Source organism: Tauraco erythrolophus, chromosome Z, assembly GCF_009769465.1.
Source record: "Tauraco erythrolophus isolate bTauEry1 chromosome Z, bTauEry1.pri, whole genome shotgun sequence".
Classification (NCBI taxonomy): domain Eukaryota; kingdom Metazoa; phylum Chordata; class Aves; order Musophagiformes; family Musophagidae; genus Tauraco; species Tauraco erythrolophus.
In genome coordinates, this window is record NC_141496.1 from 2684801 (window position 1) to 2703746 (window position 18946).

The 18946-nt window shown below is 47.5% G+C and overlaps 1 protein-coding gene across 1 annotated transcript in view; it reads left to right on the forward strand.

Annotated features, from left to right (window-relative positions):
- The first annotated feature begins 10860 nt into the window (after positions 1-10860).
- The window catches only part of MYO5B (myosin VB), a 133553-nt gene continuing 125467 nt past the window's right edge, over positions 10861-18946 (forward strand). Inside the window, 4 exon segments of the mRNA XM_086629200.1 lie at positions 10861-10885; positions 10888-10952; positions 12968-13078; positions 17571-17742. Of these exon segments, the coding sequence (XP_086485326.1) occupies positions 10861-10885; positions 10888-10952; positions 12968-13078; positions 17571-17742 (373 nt within the window).

The window sequence follows — 18946 nt, forward strand, 5'->3', positions numbered from 1 at the left end:
TGCAGTGAGCAGGGACTTCAACTTGATCAGGTTGCTCAGAGCCCCGTCCAGCCTGACCTTGAATGTTTTCAGGGATGGAGCATCTACCACCTCTCTGGGTGACCTGTCCCAGTGTGTCACCACCCTCATTGTAAACAATTTATTCCTTGTATCTGGTCTGGTTGTTTCCTTTCAAACGAAGCCCAGCCTTTTGACAGTGCTCTGACGGAGAGGAAACCTCAGAGAGCAGGATAAAATACCCTTTAAACAGGTTAAGCTGCTTTCCTATGAAAAGAGCTGTTGTGAAAACCAGTCCCTTGGGGTTTCTCACCGGGACTTCAGCGCTGGCAGCCAAAACAAGCTCGGTTCATGGCTGTACTGTGCCCATCAGTGACAGCCACCTGATCCCCTGCTTGTGCAGTGCTGTGGCCATCTTTGCACACCTCGCAAAGACTTGGGAAGCATTGGTTTTCAACTGACATGGCTTCTTTGAAATGCGTTAGGCTGGAGCTGAGATCCACGTTGCCATGTCTGGAAGTGCCAGCAACGGAGGGAGCGTGGAAATCTGGAGACTTCTGGACCATCTCCGTTGGGGAATGATCAAAAGTGTCAGGGTGGAGGAACAGGAGGTGACCAGCAGATCCCTGGGCATTGGGCTGAGCTGGTTTTTCTTTGGAGGATTGTTTGGCATGTGGCTTTCCAGCGTTAGTGCAGTTAATGCTGGGGACATCTTTAGCTTTGCGTCTGGAAGTGACCCCGTTTTGCAAATACAATACAGGGAGGACAGGGGAGAAGAGAGGAGAGCAAATATTTGCCTTTCTGCTGTTGAATCCATCTCGCTGATGCTCTTGATAGGACCTGTTCCTCTCTCTCTCAAGTCTCTGCTCTTGCTAAAGTAGTTCTGAATGTACCATTGTTTGCTGAAAGCAGGTCTTGTCTCCACCATAGCTGGGAATAGGGAGGCTGTGCTCCGAAAATAGCTTTAGTAATGTTCTGATAAGGGCTCCCCTCCGTCCTTGCAGGGAGAGACAGACGTCTTACGGGGAAGCGGCAGGGTGAGAGGTGCCATGGGGAGGAGAAAACACAAAATGGTGGCAAAGACTGGTTGGTGTTTGGCACTCTGTTTGGCTGTGGGTGGGGAAGGCGAAGAGCGTGGGCATGGTCCTAAATTTGGAAAGCACCTATGGACTGCTCACCTCAATATGCTGGGAGGAAAAGAGGCAAAGGTATGACTCCTTAGGTCAAAAAGGGATCTTGGTGACTGTTGCCAATCAAGTCATTGGTTTGAGGTTATTTTATTCCTTAAATGTCTCATACCTGAGTTTGGAAAAATAACTGATGAAAATAAGGTGTAGCAATAATTGTGGTAACTTGGGACTTGCATCTTATTTCCAAAACATCTGGGTAGATAGCTCTTGGAGATATCTTTGTGGCTTTAAGGGATTTTTGGGGAGGAAGAGGGAGTTGACCCAAGTGGAGAAGCATGGGATGGTATGGAAACCCCCTTCTAAACCCCATGTTTAGCTGAGCTTTGGATAACTCTGCAGTTTTCTCATGTGTTTTGGGTTCCTGGTGCTGCCTCAGTGAGGCCACCGTCCCCATGATTGCTCCTGAGCTCTGCCTGCCCTCCTGAGGTGGTCTGGAAAGCTGAAAGATTGAATTGTGGCTCTTCTGACCTGGTAAGCTGATGAAAAATTCACTCCAAATTCTGATTCTTAGTCTTGTGGCTTCATTTTATGTATAAAAAAAACCCAACCCACACCACACTCTCTCAACATTTCTACTTAAGGACTTCCCTGAGTTTAGCTGAAATTCCATGTTAAATATCTATTGCTTGAATAAAGGCTTTTAATTGTGCTCAAAGCCCAATAACCAATACTTAGGTTAGTTCTGATGTCACCTAGGAAAGCATGATTTGTGTGTGATGGAAGGGGTAGAAAAGAAGTGACCCTTTGTCTCCCCAGCCGGTGTTGGGGAACCCTTTTTGGTTCCTCCAGGCAGTTTTGACGTGTAACTGAAGTTTGGGTAATGAATTTCAGTTTAATCCCGTGGTCATGCTGTATGCTTGTTCGTAATGAAGGAAAACTTGCTTCTCAGTAGGTTGGGTGATGGGATCATGGCATGGGATGCTTCTACAGGCAAGAGGTGCCGGCGGTTGTATGTCTGAAAAACTGGCTTGATTTGGGACAGCAAGTTAGGAAGTGCTTTTAACTGTCCAAGATGAAGGTTAAAATACCTTGAACCTTTGCAGTTGTGGTGTGAAGCAGGTCTAAGGTTGCTCTGGGAGTTTTCACTTTGCATTTCTTAAGGTCTGGGAATTCAGCTGCAGCCTTTCCTCCACTTGGGCAGTCTTCTGCATTTTGAGAGATTCCCATCGAGATCTGATCTATTTTTGATGCCCATAAGTAAATGCTATAGAGACAGGCCCTTTTTGGAGGGAGCAGGAGACGGTGCTTTTCTGTATACACCGAGTATAAACAACTCCTCCATTCTTGGACAGTTACAGTCAGTTAGTAATTTAGATTAAAGAGATATTGCTGCTGTTATCCCCGTGCCAAATGTGACCCACAGAGCTGAATTCTGCATTTTGGTCTCTCTCGTTGAGCCCTTCCTGCAGAACACACATTGTTTTGCTAACGGCGTGTCCTCCCAAGTCTCCTGCTGCGATTCAAAATTGAGAGGTTGATGGAGATGGTCTTTTCCTCCGCCCTTCCTTATGTAAGTTTTCATCTTCCCTATGTTTATCGGAGGAAATTGTGTATGGGATTTAGGGGATGGTTTTCCAGGGAGCTGCTGTGTGATTATACGTAAGAGGCTGCAGGATATCAGTGCTGGAGGATCTGGAAAGTGAAAATCCCAGTATTTTAGCTGGACAGCTGAAGTTGCAAGGAAATAAGGAAGAAAATGTAGCTTGCTGCCTACCCATCCTGCACCTTTCATTTTATGTGTTAAAAGGAAGCTACCTTCAGATCGAGTTGCCTCGGAGATGTGTTTTAAAACCATTTCAGCTTAGTAATTGCAAGATCTTGCTTATTGTCTGTCTCACGGAAGAGATAAAGTATATACAGTGCTATAGAGTAACTCATCATACAAGTGTGCATTCGAGGTCTGACACATGGAATCATAGAATTGTCTGGTTGGAAGAGACCCTCAAGATCACTGAGTCCAACCATTCACCCTGCACTGTCAGGGTCCCTAAACCATGTTCCTCAACACCAAATCCACACGGTTTTGAAACACCTCCAGGGATGGGAACTCCACCACCTCCCTGGGCAGCCTGTTCCAATACCTCACAACCCTCTCTGGAAAGAAAATTTTCCTGATATCTAAAGAAATTTTTCCTGATATCTAAATATGGAGGTTCCAGGAGAAGCAGAGCCGGGCACAAGTCGCGTTCCCAAAGACCTGGGAATTACTGCAGTGAAATGAAAATGCATGGAGCAGTCCTTCCCTTCAGGAGACCCTTTCTCTGCCCCTCATTCCTAAGCAAATGGAGATGTGTGAATATTTGTTCACCACTTCAAATATTTTAATTAAACTTATTTGATTAAACTTATTTATTCCAGCTTTTTCTCTGGTGCCATTCTCCAAGCATCTAATGCCTTCTTGTGAACAAACCCTATTGCTTGGATTTTTTAGTTATAACCGGTAAAACATTGCTTACTTATCCCCTGTAATCAATTTGTTTTCCCTCAGTTCTTTAGCGATGAAGAGGATGCAGAGGTGGCCCGGGGTCCTTTCCAGCACACCCCTCTGCTTAGAAAGTGCTGAAGAAACCCTCCATAAATGCAACTCTTGATCAAACCCCCTCTGAATTAAGCACACATGGAGTGATGCCCCATGAGGGGTTTTAATGCACGTCTTCTGGAGAGGTGAGGGATATCTGTACAGGTTGATTAATCCAGCTACTTCTTTCTAATAAGGTTGAAAATCCAGTCTGGTGGAGAGGTTGCTCTGCAATTGAAGGTAGATTTTGTTGGTGCTGTTTGGGGGAAGTGGAGAAGGACTTCTGAGTGCTCCAGGGGTGAGGTGGTGTACACCCTGAATTTTGGAAGATGCTTGTGACACTGGATGCCACGGGTGTTACTGCAGCTACAACCTAGAAGCAGCTGCTGTTTTTAAAGTTTCCAGTTGGAAGTCCTGGTGTCCCTTGGCCATGTCCCATGCTTGGGGCTGCCCTGCCCTGTGCTGCTGAGCCTGGCTTCTCCCAGGATCACTTTAATATAAAATTGTTTAATGAAGGGTGTTCACTGCTCTGGGGAATGAACATGCCTGAGTTTCCTTCCCTAAAGTGTCACGAGGCCACGTTCTAGATAGAGGACTGAAAACCTGGGGTGGAAGGCCATTTTTAACTACTGAATTAAAACTCAAAAGCCATTTTTTAACTACTTTATTAATAGTCAAATGTATATAGTGTATACTGAGTAGTTTTTGGATCCAGCCTATGTTCATCAAGGTGCTTAAGTGGAGTTCAGATGAGGAATGGGACTATGAAGATGAGATTACACCAGAGCACTGCTCAAGGTTTTGATTAATCAAGAATTAGGCGAGAGAAGGGTAATTAATGCCAATCAACAGGGATTTGCAGAAAGTAGCCTGGAAGGGTTTAACTTTTGCGATATGACAGGCTATTTGGTAAAAGTCAAGCTACAGAGACACTTGGCCTCCACATGGAGTTTTTAATTAAAAAAGCCAAAAACCAAGTCCTTAAAAACCCCAGTAACCCTTACTGGAATAAAAATACTGGCTGCATGGCTGAGTTAGGACCACGGGTCCCTTAGACCTGATTCCCCTTAGACGCCAGGTCAAGGATTTTTTTCCTTGATCCTGTGCAATATGGCAATTTCTTAATCAATGACTTGAAGAAGAGGTGACGAGCCCTGGAGGGTGGCTGTGAGCATCCCATGGGTGCTGGATGCAGGGGAGATGCTTGGGAAGGGAGTGTTGAGCCTCCTGCTCCAAACTGCTGCTGCCTGCAGCTCTTCCAGGAGGAGCTGCAAGTCAAGTGCACGATTACCTGAGTTGGCTTTAGTGCTGGACTTTCTGGGCTTCCCAAGGGACTCTGCAGTGATTTAGGGATGTGCAGAGCATCCCTCTTTCTGGCAGCGTGGAAGAGACTGGGTGGTGATGGCTAAGCATCTTGTGGAGAAAATGGTGAGCGTCTTGCAGGGCTGAGCCAGGCCTAGAAGAGGAGAACCTCAGTGCTTTCTATGGCTCACTGGGGTGGCAATCCCCTCTTCCTGCTCCTCAATGGGACAGGACCTGGATGGAGAAAGCTCCTTCCACCCAGCAGACCGGTGGCTGCTGTCTCTTGGTGCAGCTAATGCAGGTGAATATTAAGTTATGGAGGGACTTTGCCAGGGTTTGTAGCAGATCCTCCTGTGCAGCACGTGCTTTAAATCCAGGTTGAGGCATCCAGAGGGGCAGCCTTGCCTCAGACCCTGCGATTTCATTGAGCTCCTCCCTGCATCCTTGCTTCGGATGCTTCACTGCTGCTGTTCGGAGCAACCAGAGGCAAAGGGCTCCTGTGCTTGACCTGATGCAAGGGCTGGAGAGGTAACGCTGCAGGAGGGCAGCGAGACCCCGAGTGCTGCCAGCTTCAATTAAACAGGCACAGATCTCCTCCTGTAACATCCCGGGCCACCGTGAGGACGGTTCGTTAGCGGCGATGCAGGCGATAACGCGCATCCCCTCTGGGTGGAGTCTTGTTGACCCTGGCAGAGAGGTTTTGTTGTTTCTTAGAGAAGAAAAGTAAAAATACAAGAGGTGTTGCACTGCCTGGAGCAAATCCTGGTCCCGCAGCCTATGAGGGGGTTGCTCCCCTGCCTGAGAGGGGCTGCTTTTCCCCTAAAATTAGGACAGAACGGTTTGTTTGTACTGTCCCAGAGCACCTGGAGCTCTACTTGGTTTAGCAGCGTCTAAGGACGTATTCCAAGAGGGATTTTGCATTTCAACCCGTTGCTGCAGCGAGAGCGGGGGCTGTGTGTGTGCCCGAGACCTTGGTGCTGAACCTGTCAGTCTTAATTAAGCCTGCAGTAACGAGCGCCGCTGAGATGCTGTGGAAGAAATGGTAGGGGAGAGGGTGGGAAGGCAGGAGTTGGCTGTTAGTTACATGTGAGACTATTGATTAGTCCTGGAAATCATATTTAATTAAAGCAAAGACTTCAGGATAGAAATACTGCGGGGAGCTTGGTGCTGGGGCTGCGGGCAAGCCCCGACCTGCTCGGTGCCCGTTTTACCTCCGCCGTCGGTGAGGTGAGACTAGTGCAATGAGGAACTGAAGCTTTTTAAACCCCCTTTCATTAGACATGCTGCTAATGAGCTGGTGGATAAATGCTGCAGGTGCTGCTTGTCCGAGCGGCTGAGTACTGCTCAGCTGCTGTGACACTTTATGCAAATCATCCTCTGAGTTAATTTGGGCTGGGGAATAAAATTCAGCAAAGAGGAATAGAGCAGATTTAGTGCCGGTGGGAGACGTGGAGCCATCCATCAGTGTGACGGCACTTCAAGGAGGAGGAAAATATCCCCGTGCCTAGGGAGGCACCAGCGAAGCACGTGCTTTGCTAGCTCAATTCCAGCGGCTCCTGCAGCGCTCTGGGATGAAAAGAGATTCTGCCCCAAATTTAGGAGCACCACCCTGTCAGGGGCACTGGGTAGGCGTTTGTGTGCTTTCCCTGGGTCCGTCTCCGCGCTGAAACGGTGAGGAGGATGGGGACTCAGACACACAGAGCAGATTATTCTCACCTGCCTTGGCCCAGCTGTTTGGGTTTGTGCGTTTTCGTCAGCCCTGAGAAACACACAAATTGCTCGTTCCCATGTTGAGTAATTAGAGATGCTTCTGCAGCATGCCACGGTTGTTCCCTTTGCATTTGACACTCTCAACAAGTTAACGTTTGCATTCTGTAGCTCAAAATCATGTTTTTTGTGTGGTTTTTTTTATTAAGCAAGTAAAACACAATATTATTATTTTCCCCCCTCCCTCCTACCTCTTGAGCATGATGTTGGAGTAGTGTGTGTCCCTTGCTGTGTGTTGAAATGTGAATTTGCCAATCATGACCTCAGCCTCTTTGGGTTTTTACGGTGAGGAAGAAGGTGGGCTTCGTGCCGGGGGCTGCTGGGCTCGTGTATGGTGTCCTGGTATCAAGTAGCAGCGCTGCAGAAGGGGGGAAGTGGAGACGTGTGCCATGCTGGAGCATCCATGCCTGACCAGTGAAACCCTCTGACATCCCCTCCTGACCCTTGTGAGGGTTTTCCGGCCAGTGGTACCCAGCACTTAATGGAGAAGCCAGCCTGGGGTGAGATGTGGGAGCCAGTTGGTCCCGGAGTCATGGCTCAGCTTGGGGAGCTCTGACCTAAATATGGGCTTTGCTTGTCTGTCTGGCAGGGGAGAAATCTCTCCTGGGATGAAAATCTCTTTTGGAGGATGGGAAAGGGAGGATTACGGTTTGCCATCTGCCCTGAAGTTCGATATTGTAAATAATAAAAATAAAAAGGTTAATGATCCACAAGTCGCTTAACAGAGAGGTTTTTGCCCTGCTGCCGAAGCACCTCGCCTTGCTGCGTCATGGGCGAAGCAGATTTTTCTCCTGAGTCATTGCCAAGTGGGACGGGAAGGATTTTTAAGGCTGCAAGAGCCCAGGAAAGCCCTGGAAGCCAGTGCATTTCCCTGCCGTCCTGCTGACAGCACTCACTGAGCTACTCTTCCCAGCACCAACAAGCGTGGTGGTTTGCACCAGCACCTTCAGCACAGCTAAGTAACTCCATAAATAACCACCTGTTAATCACGGGGATGTGGGATCCTGCTGTGGTAGGCATAACACCGGTGGGTGGGCAACAATACAGCGGTGACCCCACCAGTTCAGCCCAAGACTGCACGCCCAGTGCAAGTTAATGAAGAGAAGTTCGTTTGCTTTAGTGCGGAGCTGGAAGGGGATGCTGTTAGCATCCATGCACAGTGGCTGCAAGGAGAGTTCTCTGATTTTATTTTTTTTTTTTTTCTGCAAGAGTCTCTTTAAATTATCTTTGTGGAGTTATCTTTGATAGTGGTTTAAAAAAAAAAAATAAGGAAAAGAAAAATTACATCCAAACCCCAAATTGTGCTGTCTGGTGTGATCTCTTTTAATTTAAGGTAGATCTTGTATTTTGCTCTTTTTGCTTGGGAAAAGTGAAGTTTGGGAACACTTTAATTTTAGTCATAGATGGCTTGTGAGATCTGAAGAGTAGTTACCATGTTGTTTGAAATTTGACTGATAAACCATTCACATGTCTAAGAAGCTGTGGCTGCCCCATCCCTGGCAGTGTTCAAGGCCAGGTTGGATGGGGCTTTGGGCAACCTGGTGTAGTGGAGGGTGTCCCTGCCGATGGCAGGGGGTTGGAACTGGATGATCTTTGAGGTCCTTTTCAACCCAAACCATTCTCTGATTCTATATAAATGGAAATATTCTTGGGGAAGCCAGGACTGAGCTCATGCTATTCCCTTTCATAAGTGTTTTTGTCCTCTTCGAGAGCATCCAGTAATGCTGGAACATGTTGTTTCTTTGAACAATATAAAATGAAGTTGACAATAAGCCTACTGCAAAGGGGGGAAGGTAGAAGTTTGCTTGCTTTACAAAGAAAAATATACAGATATTTGTCCCAGTCTCCTTCTTAGCTGACATTTGTGTGTTCACCTTTGGTTTCTCTGAGGTGCACATCACGGTCTGTGGTTTCTACTAAAGTCCTTTAATGAGTTTTTCTTAACCTGTGTGGAAGAACTTTGGTCGTGAGATAGTACATATTAATCGTCGTTCCTGAATTCCTAATTGCTAGGTGGTCAGTGCTGTTTTATTGCTGGTATTGTGTTTTTTCTGCCATGCCTTCCCTCTGGCTGCATTCCTGTTGGATAGATGCCCCTGGAAAAGTGCCCTTGACCCAGGAGCAATGAAAACTTCCCGGGTCAGCTGTCAGTATTGCCATTCCTGAAATAACTCAGGGGATTAAAAAACAATAATAATAAAGGTGGATTTGCTGACTTCCAGCTTGCCATGAAGACCGTTGCAACCACCAAACAGCCCAGACTAAACTGATGTAGCTAATTTTTAAGCGTTTTTTTTTTTTTTTCCTTAATTTAATGGAAAACTACACCATTTTCTTAATTTAATGGGAGATTGTACACACTGTCAGTGTAACTGCTGTGCGGACCAGCGTCCCTTCCTGCTCGCTGGAGCATCCGCCGAGCGCATCGCGTGGAGTTTGCTGGGAGTGCCTTTGGCCAGCACCGAGCTGGTGCTGGTTTTGTCAGATGGCAAAACAAAACCCTCCTCTTCTCATTCAATGTTGGTTTTAATCCGCATCCGTAGCGGCAGCCTGCTAAAACCTTAATCAAATCGGGAGGCAGGGATTGAATTTATTAAGCTTAATCTGGGTGGAATAATGCGAGAGGCTTTGAGAGCACTGAATCACTTTGGTTTGTTGGCAATCTGGTTCAAACAAAACTTACTTTTTGTTTTATTTTTTTCTTCAGAGGCTGAGCAAGCAGAGCTATTTCCAGTTCACGCTAACACCTTGTTCAAAGGCATCTTCGAGCATTAAAGAAATGCTTTGCTTTCTGCCTTCTGTCTGTCTTCTGGTGACACTGGGGTGTCGGGAGGTTGAGTGGTTTGCCCAGGGTTGTGTTTCCTGAGCCTGAAGTCAGGCTGGTCCTCCAGTCCTAGTGCTTTGAGTTAGACCCACCTGCCCTTTCGCTTCCTAACAAGCTCCTGCAGAAGATCAAGAAGTTGTTAAAGCTAACGAAGCCAGGACATGACATATAGAATAGAATAATTATGCTAGAGGTGAGATTATGAAAGCAGAGGTTCAAAGAGATGCTCTCCTCCTGCCCAGGTGGGTACCTGCCTGGGGACATGCTTGTGGTGACACGGTGGCTCTCATCTGTATGAATTTAGTTGGCAAACGTGCTGTGTGTGAAGCTGCTTTGGAGGGAGCGGGTCGCAGAAGCTGGAGGCAGGGAAGGCAGGCGACGTGAGCGTGGTGCTCCAGCACACCCCCACCGTGGGCTGCCTCCAAGCCCCTGTGGGTTTTAATTAAAGCTCGCCTTGTAAAGATCTAAGAATGACAAAGTGCTTTTTATTTCAGCGCTGTATGGCTTGACATACTTGGGATTTATGTGTGAAAGGGAAGGGTTGGATGCGGGTTTGTGTAGCTGCCTGCCTTGCCTGGAGGGCTTGCGTCTCTGCTGGAGCACAGCAAGGAGGGGAGGACGGTGAAAACGCTCGACAAAGAAAATCGTGGTTCCGATTTTGGACGTGTGTGCGCGCGCACGCACGAGAGGACAGCATTATAGATGCTTGGGGAAATGCATTCATAACAGCCTATTCTCCCTAACAGCCTGCAGCTATTCAGCAAGATGGGAAGCGCTCGGTGCCGGGAGTGCTTGTGCTGGGACAGCGATTGCATTCGGGATCTCCCAGCTGGGGAACGAGTTACTCCCAGGGGTCCTGAGACCTTGAAAACCTCTGTATCTTATTGCCTTCTGTGCTGTGCGATCCCTCGCACATCTGTGTATGCAAAGAGTCTTGGAGAATCGGTGGTGTTATTAAAATCCAGTAGTTTTGTGGCTGGCATGGCTGATGGGATGTGAAATCTTTCACCACCAAGTTGTAAGTCCATCCCTGGGTGGTGGATGCGGAGAGCTGCCTCCCTCCGCCAATGGTTCCTACATCTCACCTGGGCGTTGGGTGGCTCCCAGCGATGAATTGCCACCATGAAATGTGACCTCTTACTTCTGCTGGAGGTAGACCCAAATTTCAGCCTCTAAAACATGCACAAGCACCACCCTGGTGGTTTTTGAGTTGCTTTGAGGTCAAGGTGCCCCTCTCTGCATCTGTCTGTCCAAGCAGGTCCATGGCTCAGCCCAGCCCCTTGTGCAGGTGGATAATTTGCAGAACTCCAGCCAACACCAGCCATGTCTTGTTTCTCAGGCTGCCTTGAGCCGGGTACATCCTGATCCCTGGATATTTTGGGCATTTCTAGAACGCGTTTGATCTCTCTTGTGCCAGCAGAGAGCTGGCACTGGATGAAACCGTGGTGGTGGGGATGAAAAGGCAGGCAAGGCGCTTTGCAGGAGGGCGGAGAGCCACAGCAATGGTCTGTAAAAGCCCTTCCTGTGGTGTCAGAGCATGGAGAAACTGGGGCGAGGTGCAGGGGGTGAGGAATGCAAAGTGATGCATCGCCACCTCGCTGGCTGCACTTACTCTTTGTTTCGTGGTCCAGCCAAAAAAGGGGGCTCCTGGCCATGCTGTAGAGATGTTACATCTCTCTCAGTGCTGCTTGCTAGAGGGGAGCAGGGGATGTTGGGCTGGGGGTCCCAAACCAGCAAAGGCTGGTTTCTTTGTCCTCTTGGCAAAGAAGGCACCAAAAGCTCGCGAAGTGCTAGAGATGGTGTGCTGAGAAAAGCCCACTTATTGATTTTATTGCTTTTCCCCCTCTTCCCTGGTAAAACTGCTGCTCTGGCAATGTATTTGTGTAGCTCCATTAACATCCAAGGGTTCCCGCTGCTGTAGCTATTGAGCAGCTCTAAAAATAATTACGGGCAATACATATAAAAATCTATTGCTCTTCAGCTGCAGAGTGGCCTGTTAGACAGCTGCTGCTGCTTTAACTCTTGGGTTGCTCCGAGTGTTACTTGGCCATCCAAAACCATCTCTGGTGCTAGGGTGCTGGTGTCGCTTGGATTTGCTGGGATTTCCCCCAACCCCTGTGTTTTGTGTAAGAATAAGTTTATATAGCATTCGTTTCAATCAGCAGGAAGAGTTGGAGGGGCACGTGCCCACCCCCAAAATGCCTATAAATAAGTGATCGTTGAGGTGTTCCTGTTGACTCTTGTGTTGGCTGGCTGAGTCTAGGATCAGGCTGGCTTTATGAGTCTGTATCCAGCACCAAAAGCCTGACTCAAGGTGAACTCCTTGCAGGGATGGAGCAATTTCGGGTCCTTTCGAGTTCTTTGGCTATGGCAGCCCTATGAGCAGAGAAACTCGTGCCTGCTCTGGCAAAAAGAAAGGTGGATGTAGAGGGCAAGGGAAACCCATGCATGGAGGTTGCAGTGTTACTGCTGGGTCCGCAATGCGTTTGTCCCGACTCCTGAGAGCAAGCACTGGAGATGTCAGCACAGCAACAGTTACTTGCTCGGCACGGGGGGGATGCTTTTGTGTAGCCTGGGCAGAGTATTTATCTCTGCATCATAAAAGCAAATTAAATCTCATTAGCAGGAGGTGTTGTGGCTCTGTGCCACGCCGTAATCTCGTTACGTGTGAGTGATGCTGATCACTTTTGGATTTTGTCTCTTCATGGATGCTTTGGCTGGGCTGTATGGGTCCACCTTTGGGGTTTCCTTTTGGGGGCATAAGGGTGGCCTAAACTTTGGAGATGCTAAAAAGGTTAAACGTTGCATGGAAGTGTTTTTTCTGGAGCCTTGAAGCCTTTTTGCAGGTTTACTTCTCAACTGAAGTTGGCTTTGATGTCCTCTGTTGCCTGATTAGCTCCGTGGTGGTGGGTTTGGGTTAGGGCTTGCTCTGTGGGGAGCAACCTATCGTTGCTTTGTGCACAAGAAATATGCTTTGGTGTACGGTTTGCTGCGGGGGGGAATTGTGTTATTTCATAAAATCTTCTAGAAGTCTGTTTGTTTTGTTTTTTTTTCCAGGGAAATTAAATTTCTTATTTTCTTTGAGTCTGTACTCAACTTTGTTAGATGGGTAACAAGCCAGCATACACCTCATTCAGGAGAAACCTGATTGAAAGTCTGATTGAAAATCAGACTTCTGGTCTATAGTTTACTCCCAAACCTAAAATTAGATTTTTTTTTTTTTTTTAATGAAAATAAATGGTTTAGCTGCGCTGACTTTACAATGAGTGTGGGATTGTATCCGTGGTGAATTAATTTATTTATGATTTAATTTCCTGAGGTTTCCTTGCATTTAAGCTCGCTCTTTCTTTTTTTCCCCTCCCTCTGCAGTACACTAGGGTTTGGATTCCTGACCCTGATGAAGTTTGGAGATCGGCAGAAATCATCAAGGATTACAAAGAGGGAGATAAAAGCCTCCATCTGAAACTTGAAGATGAAACAGTAAGCTTTTGAACATCGTTATTCCTTTCAGTAATTTAAATCTTCAAATTAATGTGTGAAGAAGCCTAAGCCATCTCATATTTTTGAGGAAGTGTTTTAAAATGTGTTTTATTGCCTTAGCCCTTCTAGCTTTTCCCTGTCCCCTCCCTCCCCAGATATTTGTGTTAAAGTAGGTTGTGAGAAAAGCCCTTGACCTCTCTCATCTTTTCTCAACCCTGGCAAAGTTGTAATAGTCTGTGATATCAGAATGATTTTTTAAATTTTATTTTATTTTTTAAAGAGCAGCAGTATGTTAGAATTACCAGTTTATTCTTTTTTCTGCTGAGCAAATTGGAAAGAGTGCTGTTGGTGGCATCTACTCAAATTTAGGTACTGATGGAAAAATCACGTAGAGTGCAGAAATGACTGCTGCGCAACAGCTTTCTCCGCGCCTTAGTTTTTCTGTTCAAGTATAATCTTATGCAAACCCCTTTTTTCTTCTTTTTTTTTTTTTTTAATAAATGCTCTAAAAGACAAAAATGAGAAACTCATTTAAATGTAGATGTTTTTTGGCAAGTGCTGCTTTCAAATGCATGAACAGCCCAGGCTGATGGCGTGTGTGCAGTCGGCGATAAATCATCCCCAAAGCAGGATGGAGGCAGAGGAGCAGCAGCTGCCTTCTGTCCCGCACGGGAAGCTGGTGGGGTGGGACGTCGGGTGACAGTGGGGGATTGCAGGTGAAGTTACCAGTGGCTTTTGCATCAGCTGCAAAATTCGGGTGGTTGGTGGGAAGAAGGGAGCAGCCGTCCTACGTGCCTGCCGCGACGTGCATTTCCCACGCGTGGTGCCTCATGTACCAGGAAGAATAAATACGTTTTTGCTGAAGAATTCCACCTAAGCCAGCTTTCTTCACTGAGCAGACAGGGCTTCCTTAGTTGCTTAGAGGGCCATCAGCTCTGTTGCTAAAAGAGTTAATAGAGGCCACTTTCTCCAAATTGAAAACGCTGTGAGGAAGGTGAGTAATCCACATCTCCTGCCAGCTGACCGTTTCCGTACTGCGGGGAATATTTTCACCCTGTTACTTAATGGGAAGATGGAGAACAGGAATGAGACACGCTTGATTAGGCTGTTCATCAAAACAATTCTTCTTTCAAAGCAGCGGAAGTGCGGGCCGTTTGCAGTATGTGAACGTGCCAGGATGGTGAAGAAGGTCCTTCGCCTTGAAGTCTGCGCCCGGCGCGCCTTGGTTTGCGCGTGGAGCTCTTGGTTCTGCTGAGGACAGCCCTGGATGTGCTCGTCCTCCCCAGTTTGCTCTTCCAGCATAGGGCAGGTCTTTGAGGAGGGTGAAGGGTGGATGATTGGCCACAACAACCCCCTGCAGCGTTCCAGGCTTGGGGAAGTGTGGCTGGAAAGCTGCACAGCAGGGAAGGGCCTGGGGGTGCTGGTCGACAGCCGATTGAACATGAGGCAGCAGTGTGCCCAAGCAGCCAAGAAAGCCAACGGAATCCTGGCATGGATCAGAAACTGTGTGGCCAGCAGGAACAGGGAAGTGACTGTCCCCCTATACTCAGCACTGGTGAGGCCACACTTGGAGTACTGTGTCCAGTTTTGGGCCCCTCACTTCAAGAAGGACGTTGAGGTGCTGGAGCGGGTTCAGAGAAGGGCAACGAAACTAGTGAAGCGTTTGGAGAACTTGTCCTATGAGGAGCTGCTGAGGGAGCTGGGACTGGTCAGTCTGGAGAAGAGGAGGCTCAGGGGGGACCTTGTCGCTCTCTACAATTACCTGAAAGGAAGTTGTAGGGAGATGGGGGTCGGTCTCTTCTCCCACATTAGGAATGACAGGACGAGAGGGAATGGCCTCAAGTTGCACCAGGGGAAACTTAGGTTGGATATCAGGGAAAATTTCTTTACAGAGAGGATTGTGAAGTATTGGAACAGGCTGCCCAGGGAGGTGGTGGAGTCCCCATCCCTGGAGGTGTTTAAAAACCATGTGGATTTGGTGTTGAGGAACATGGTTTAGGGACCCTGACAGTGCAGGGTGAATGGTTGGACTTGATGATCTTAAGGGTCTCTTCCAACCGGATGATTCTGTGATTCTATGATGCTCCTCTTGAGATGGTTTTTGCCTCTGTGGTGATACATCTGAATGAGGAGATGCATGGATGCCACCTCACTGTCCCCTGGAAACACCAGACATGTTCTCGTAGGACTATGAGTTACTGCTTCTTGCTTCCTGATGGGCTCCCTGCCCAATAGCCCTGTGGTTGGACCTCCTGGATTCACTATCCTGCATCTATTGTTCTTTATTTCAAGTCGTGTCAATCGTCCTTTGAGCGTTTCTTTTATCTAATGATCTGGTGCTTTGTGGTCATGATGCTCGTGTTGGGTGCGTTCCTGCCATTCCATGCAGCTTCTTGTCCCTGCCTCCTGGTGGCATCTGATGCCAGGTAGGAATACCCCTTGTTGCAGGTATTGCTGAGTGCTGGGAACTCTTTTGTACTTCGGGAAAAAAAAAAAACAACAAACAAATTTGCTCTTTAATCTGGGTATTTTCCTGGAAACCAAAGGGGCAACGAAGTCCTACAAGGTCTAGCCTTTTTGTACAGCTGAGCTTGAGGTTAGCAACATTAAAGTACAAGGAGATTAAAGGATTACTAGGTGTTGTAGACAGTAGCTTAATGAGCATGTCGCTGTCATGAAGAAACACGGGAACATCTCATTTTGGGGTTGTGCAAGAGACTGCAGCTTGCTGCAGGTGCTCCCAGAGACTCCTGTTTGCTCTTCTGTATGAAACCCTGCCTGGACCCAGGTCACGTGGGGCTGAAAAGCTTTAGAGAAGGGGAGCAATGCACGTGTGCATCAGATGGAGGTACCAAGCGTATGTATCTTCGGGGGGATGCGGAGCTGTGAGAGCCTTTTGTTCCTGCAGCCGACACGCATTACCACACTGTTTAGTGCTTCTCTTTTGTCCTCGTGCTTTAAGTGAATTTTCATGGATTTTGTGGTTTTTGGGCTGTAGTCTGTATGCAAGAGTACTCTTTTTGAATGAGGAGATGATTTTTAAATATCGCAAGGGGTCCCTGCTGTGTTTGCCATTAAACGTGAGGCTGAGCACAAACTCTTGAAAATTGGCATTGGCAACATGGAATTGGAGGATAAAACAAGCTTGAGGTTGTCAGATGAGCTGTGTGAGCCTGTCCTTGTGCACTTGGGTCGGTTTTCTGAGTGCTGTTTGCACGGGCAGCGATCCAGTGCCGATGCGACGGCAGTGGTGCCCTTTTGCTCACGAACTGGGATTCCTCTGTTCTGCTGGGAGCTGAGCATCCGGACCCCTTCCTTGAGACACCCTGTGGGAAGCAACGTCAGAGGCTTTTTTTCTTTTTTTCCACCACTATAAAAGAAAAAAAACCCTACACTTTTTCTGTAGTTGGTGGCTCTGCTGTTCGTTTAGGGGTGAGTTAAAAATAGTTAGCGTATGGGCAGCCATATGCCTCAACAGCATAACCTGGCTCTTCAGATATTTTAGCAGCAGGGACACTGTGCTTTTCCATGTCCTTCTCTGCCTGAAGGTGTGTAAGGTTTTGAGTATAAAAGTAACTTGAATTAAAATCGAGTTGAGAAATCACTCTGATGGGGAAGGATATGGTCTAGCTCCAGCTGCAAGGGTTGGAGCACCTCTGCTATGGAGACAGGCTGAGAGAGTTGGGGCTGTTCAGCCTGGAGAAGAGAAGGCTGCGGGGTCATCTTTCAGCAGCCTTCCAGTACCTAAAGGGCCTACAGGAAAGCTGGAGAGGGGCTTTTTACAAGGGCGTGTAGTGATAGGACAAGGGGCAATGGATTCAAATTGAAAGAGGGGAGATTTAGATTGGATCTAAGGAAGAAATTTTTTACATTGAGGGTGGTGAGGCACTGGCACAGGTTGCCCAGAGAAGTTGTGGCTGCCCCATCCCTGGAAGTGTTCAAGGCCAGGTTGGATGGGGCTTTGGGCAACCTGGTGTAGTGGAGGGTGTCCCTGTCCATGGCGGGGGGGTTGGAACTGGATGATCTTTGAGGTCCCTTCCAACCCAAATCATTCTGTGATTCTATGATTCTATAGTTTGAAATGAGGCTGCTTTTCAAAGAGCATGAAGATGCTCAGATCAGATGAAGCTGTGGTTTTCTGTATGGTGCCTGTTAGTGGAGCCTGCCTCGGAGCTGGCTAAAGGCTGTTTGCCCCAAGGCTGCCCTGAAAACAACTCAGGTGTGCTCAGGTTGGTGGTTGTGGACTAATCAGTGTCTGCCTGGACCATCTGTTGGCCAGCTCCAAGCCGTTTACCAAGGGGATGACCTGTCACCTGGTGCTGTGTCATCCAGGTCCCTATAGCATTTAGCATAAAGGGGGTTTCATTCCATTTAAAGCAGGATGTGTAAGTATTTTGTAGTATCAGGATGAAGTTATGCTTGAGTAAGTTATAAGAGGTTCAAAGAGCTGTTGGTTCTTGTGTTCTCATGTTTCTTGTGTGTGTCTCCTCAGCTCTTCGAATATCCTGTTGACCTCCAAGGAAATGAACTGCCTTTCCTGCGCAACCCGGATATCCTAGTGGGAGAGAATGACCTGACAGTCCTGAGCTACCTGCACGAACCTGCGGTCCTCCACAACCTCAAAGTCAGGTTCCTCGAGTCCAACCACATCTACACATACTGTGGTAAGTGTCCAGGCCACACATTCAGCTCCTGGAAAGCAGTGGGTTAGAGCACGTCCGCGTTGAAACCTCTTGAGGAACACAAGCCAGAGGCTGTGGCATGAGGAAGGTCTGGGAGCTGTGAATTTGGGGCGAGCGGGAGACACGTGTGTGTGCCAACAAGCTTTAGGTTGCAAAACCAGAGGTGGTTTTTGAAGGCTGGTGCCCTGTGAACTTCCTGAGCTTATGGTCCTCTTGCTGGAAACGCCTTGTGAGATAAGTTTGAAGGCAACTTTGCCATGTGCTTGATGGTGTGAGGGAGGAGGGGAAAAAAATGAGACCTAGCAAACCACTGGAGAAGAGCAGCGTGCCAGAAAGATGCAATCTAATTGTGAAATGCCCATGGTAGGCTTTCCTCCTGAAAGAGGAAAACTCTGCTGTAATGGGTTATGTATAATGGGGACTAGATATGTGGGATTTGATGTCCCAGGAAATTGCACAACTTTTCCAATCATGAGAGGCAAAAACAGTAGTTACGTTACGGAAGAGTAAGCAATAAAGATGTGCTGTTAGCATAGTTGCCAAGCACTGCTTTTTTCTTTTTTTTTTCTTTTTTTTTTCTGCAAGAGAAAGTCCATTCTGGAAAAGTTTCCATCCAGCATTTTAGTGATGCCCCAAAAAAATGCTTATCAGTAATAGGAGTCATCTGTACAGGGGAGAAAGACTGCAAAAAAACTTAACTGTTGTTTCCTGACTTTTCTTGGTGACTTTGGGGTCACCTAACTCTTAAATTCAAAGCAGGAGGAGGGCAAGGATGAACTTGGGTTTGTCATTCCCGGGGAGGATGACCTGCCATAATCATTCAAGACAGCAGTTACCTGTGAATGGACGGCAACGAATTGCAACCTGAAAAGAAAAACCTGGCTGTTTTTATTTAGTCACGTTGGAGAATATCGAATGTTGAACCCTCTTGCTGGCACTCAAGATGACCTCGCTAGCAGTGGTGCAGGTTAACTGTTTTGTAAGCGCCGAGTTGCAAGATTTCAGCAAAATCCGTGGGGCTTTGTGTGGCAGAGTGAAGGCTGGTATATACAGCTGTGATGGAGTGTTGCGATTCAAGGCTGTTGAGGAAATCCTTGACGGGAGGAGATGACTCTTTAGAGTAGCATCCTTGAAATAAGCGGCCTCAGTGGCTGGTAATAGTGGCATTTTTCCTTTAAATGGGTAA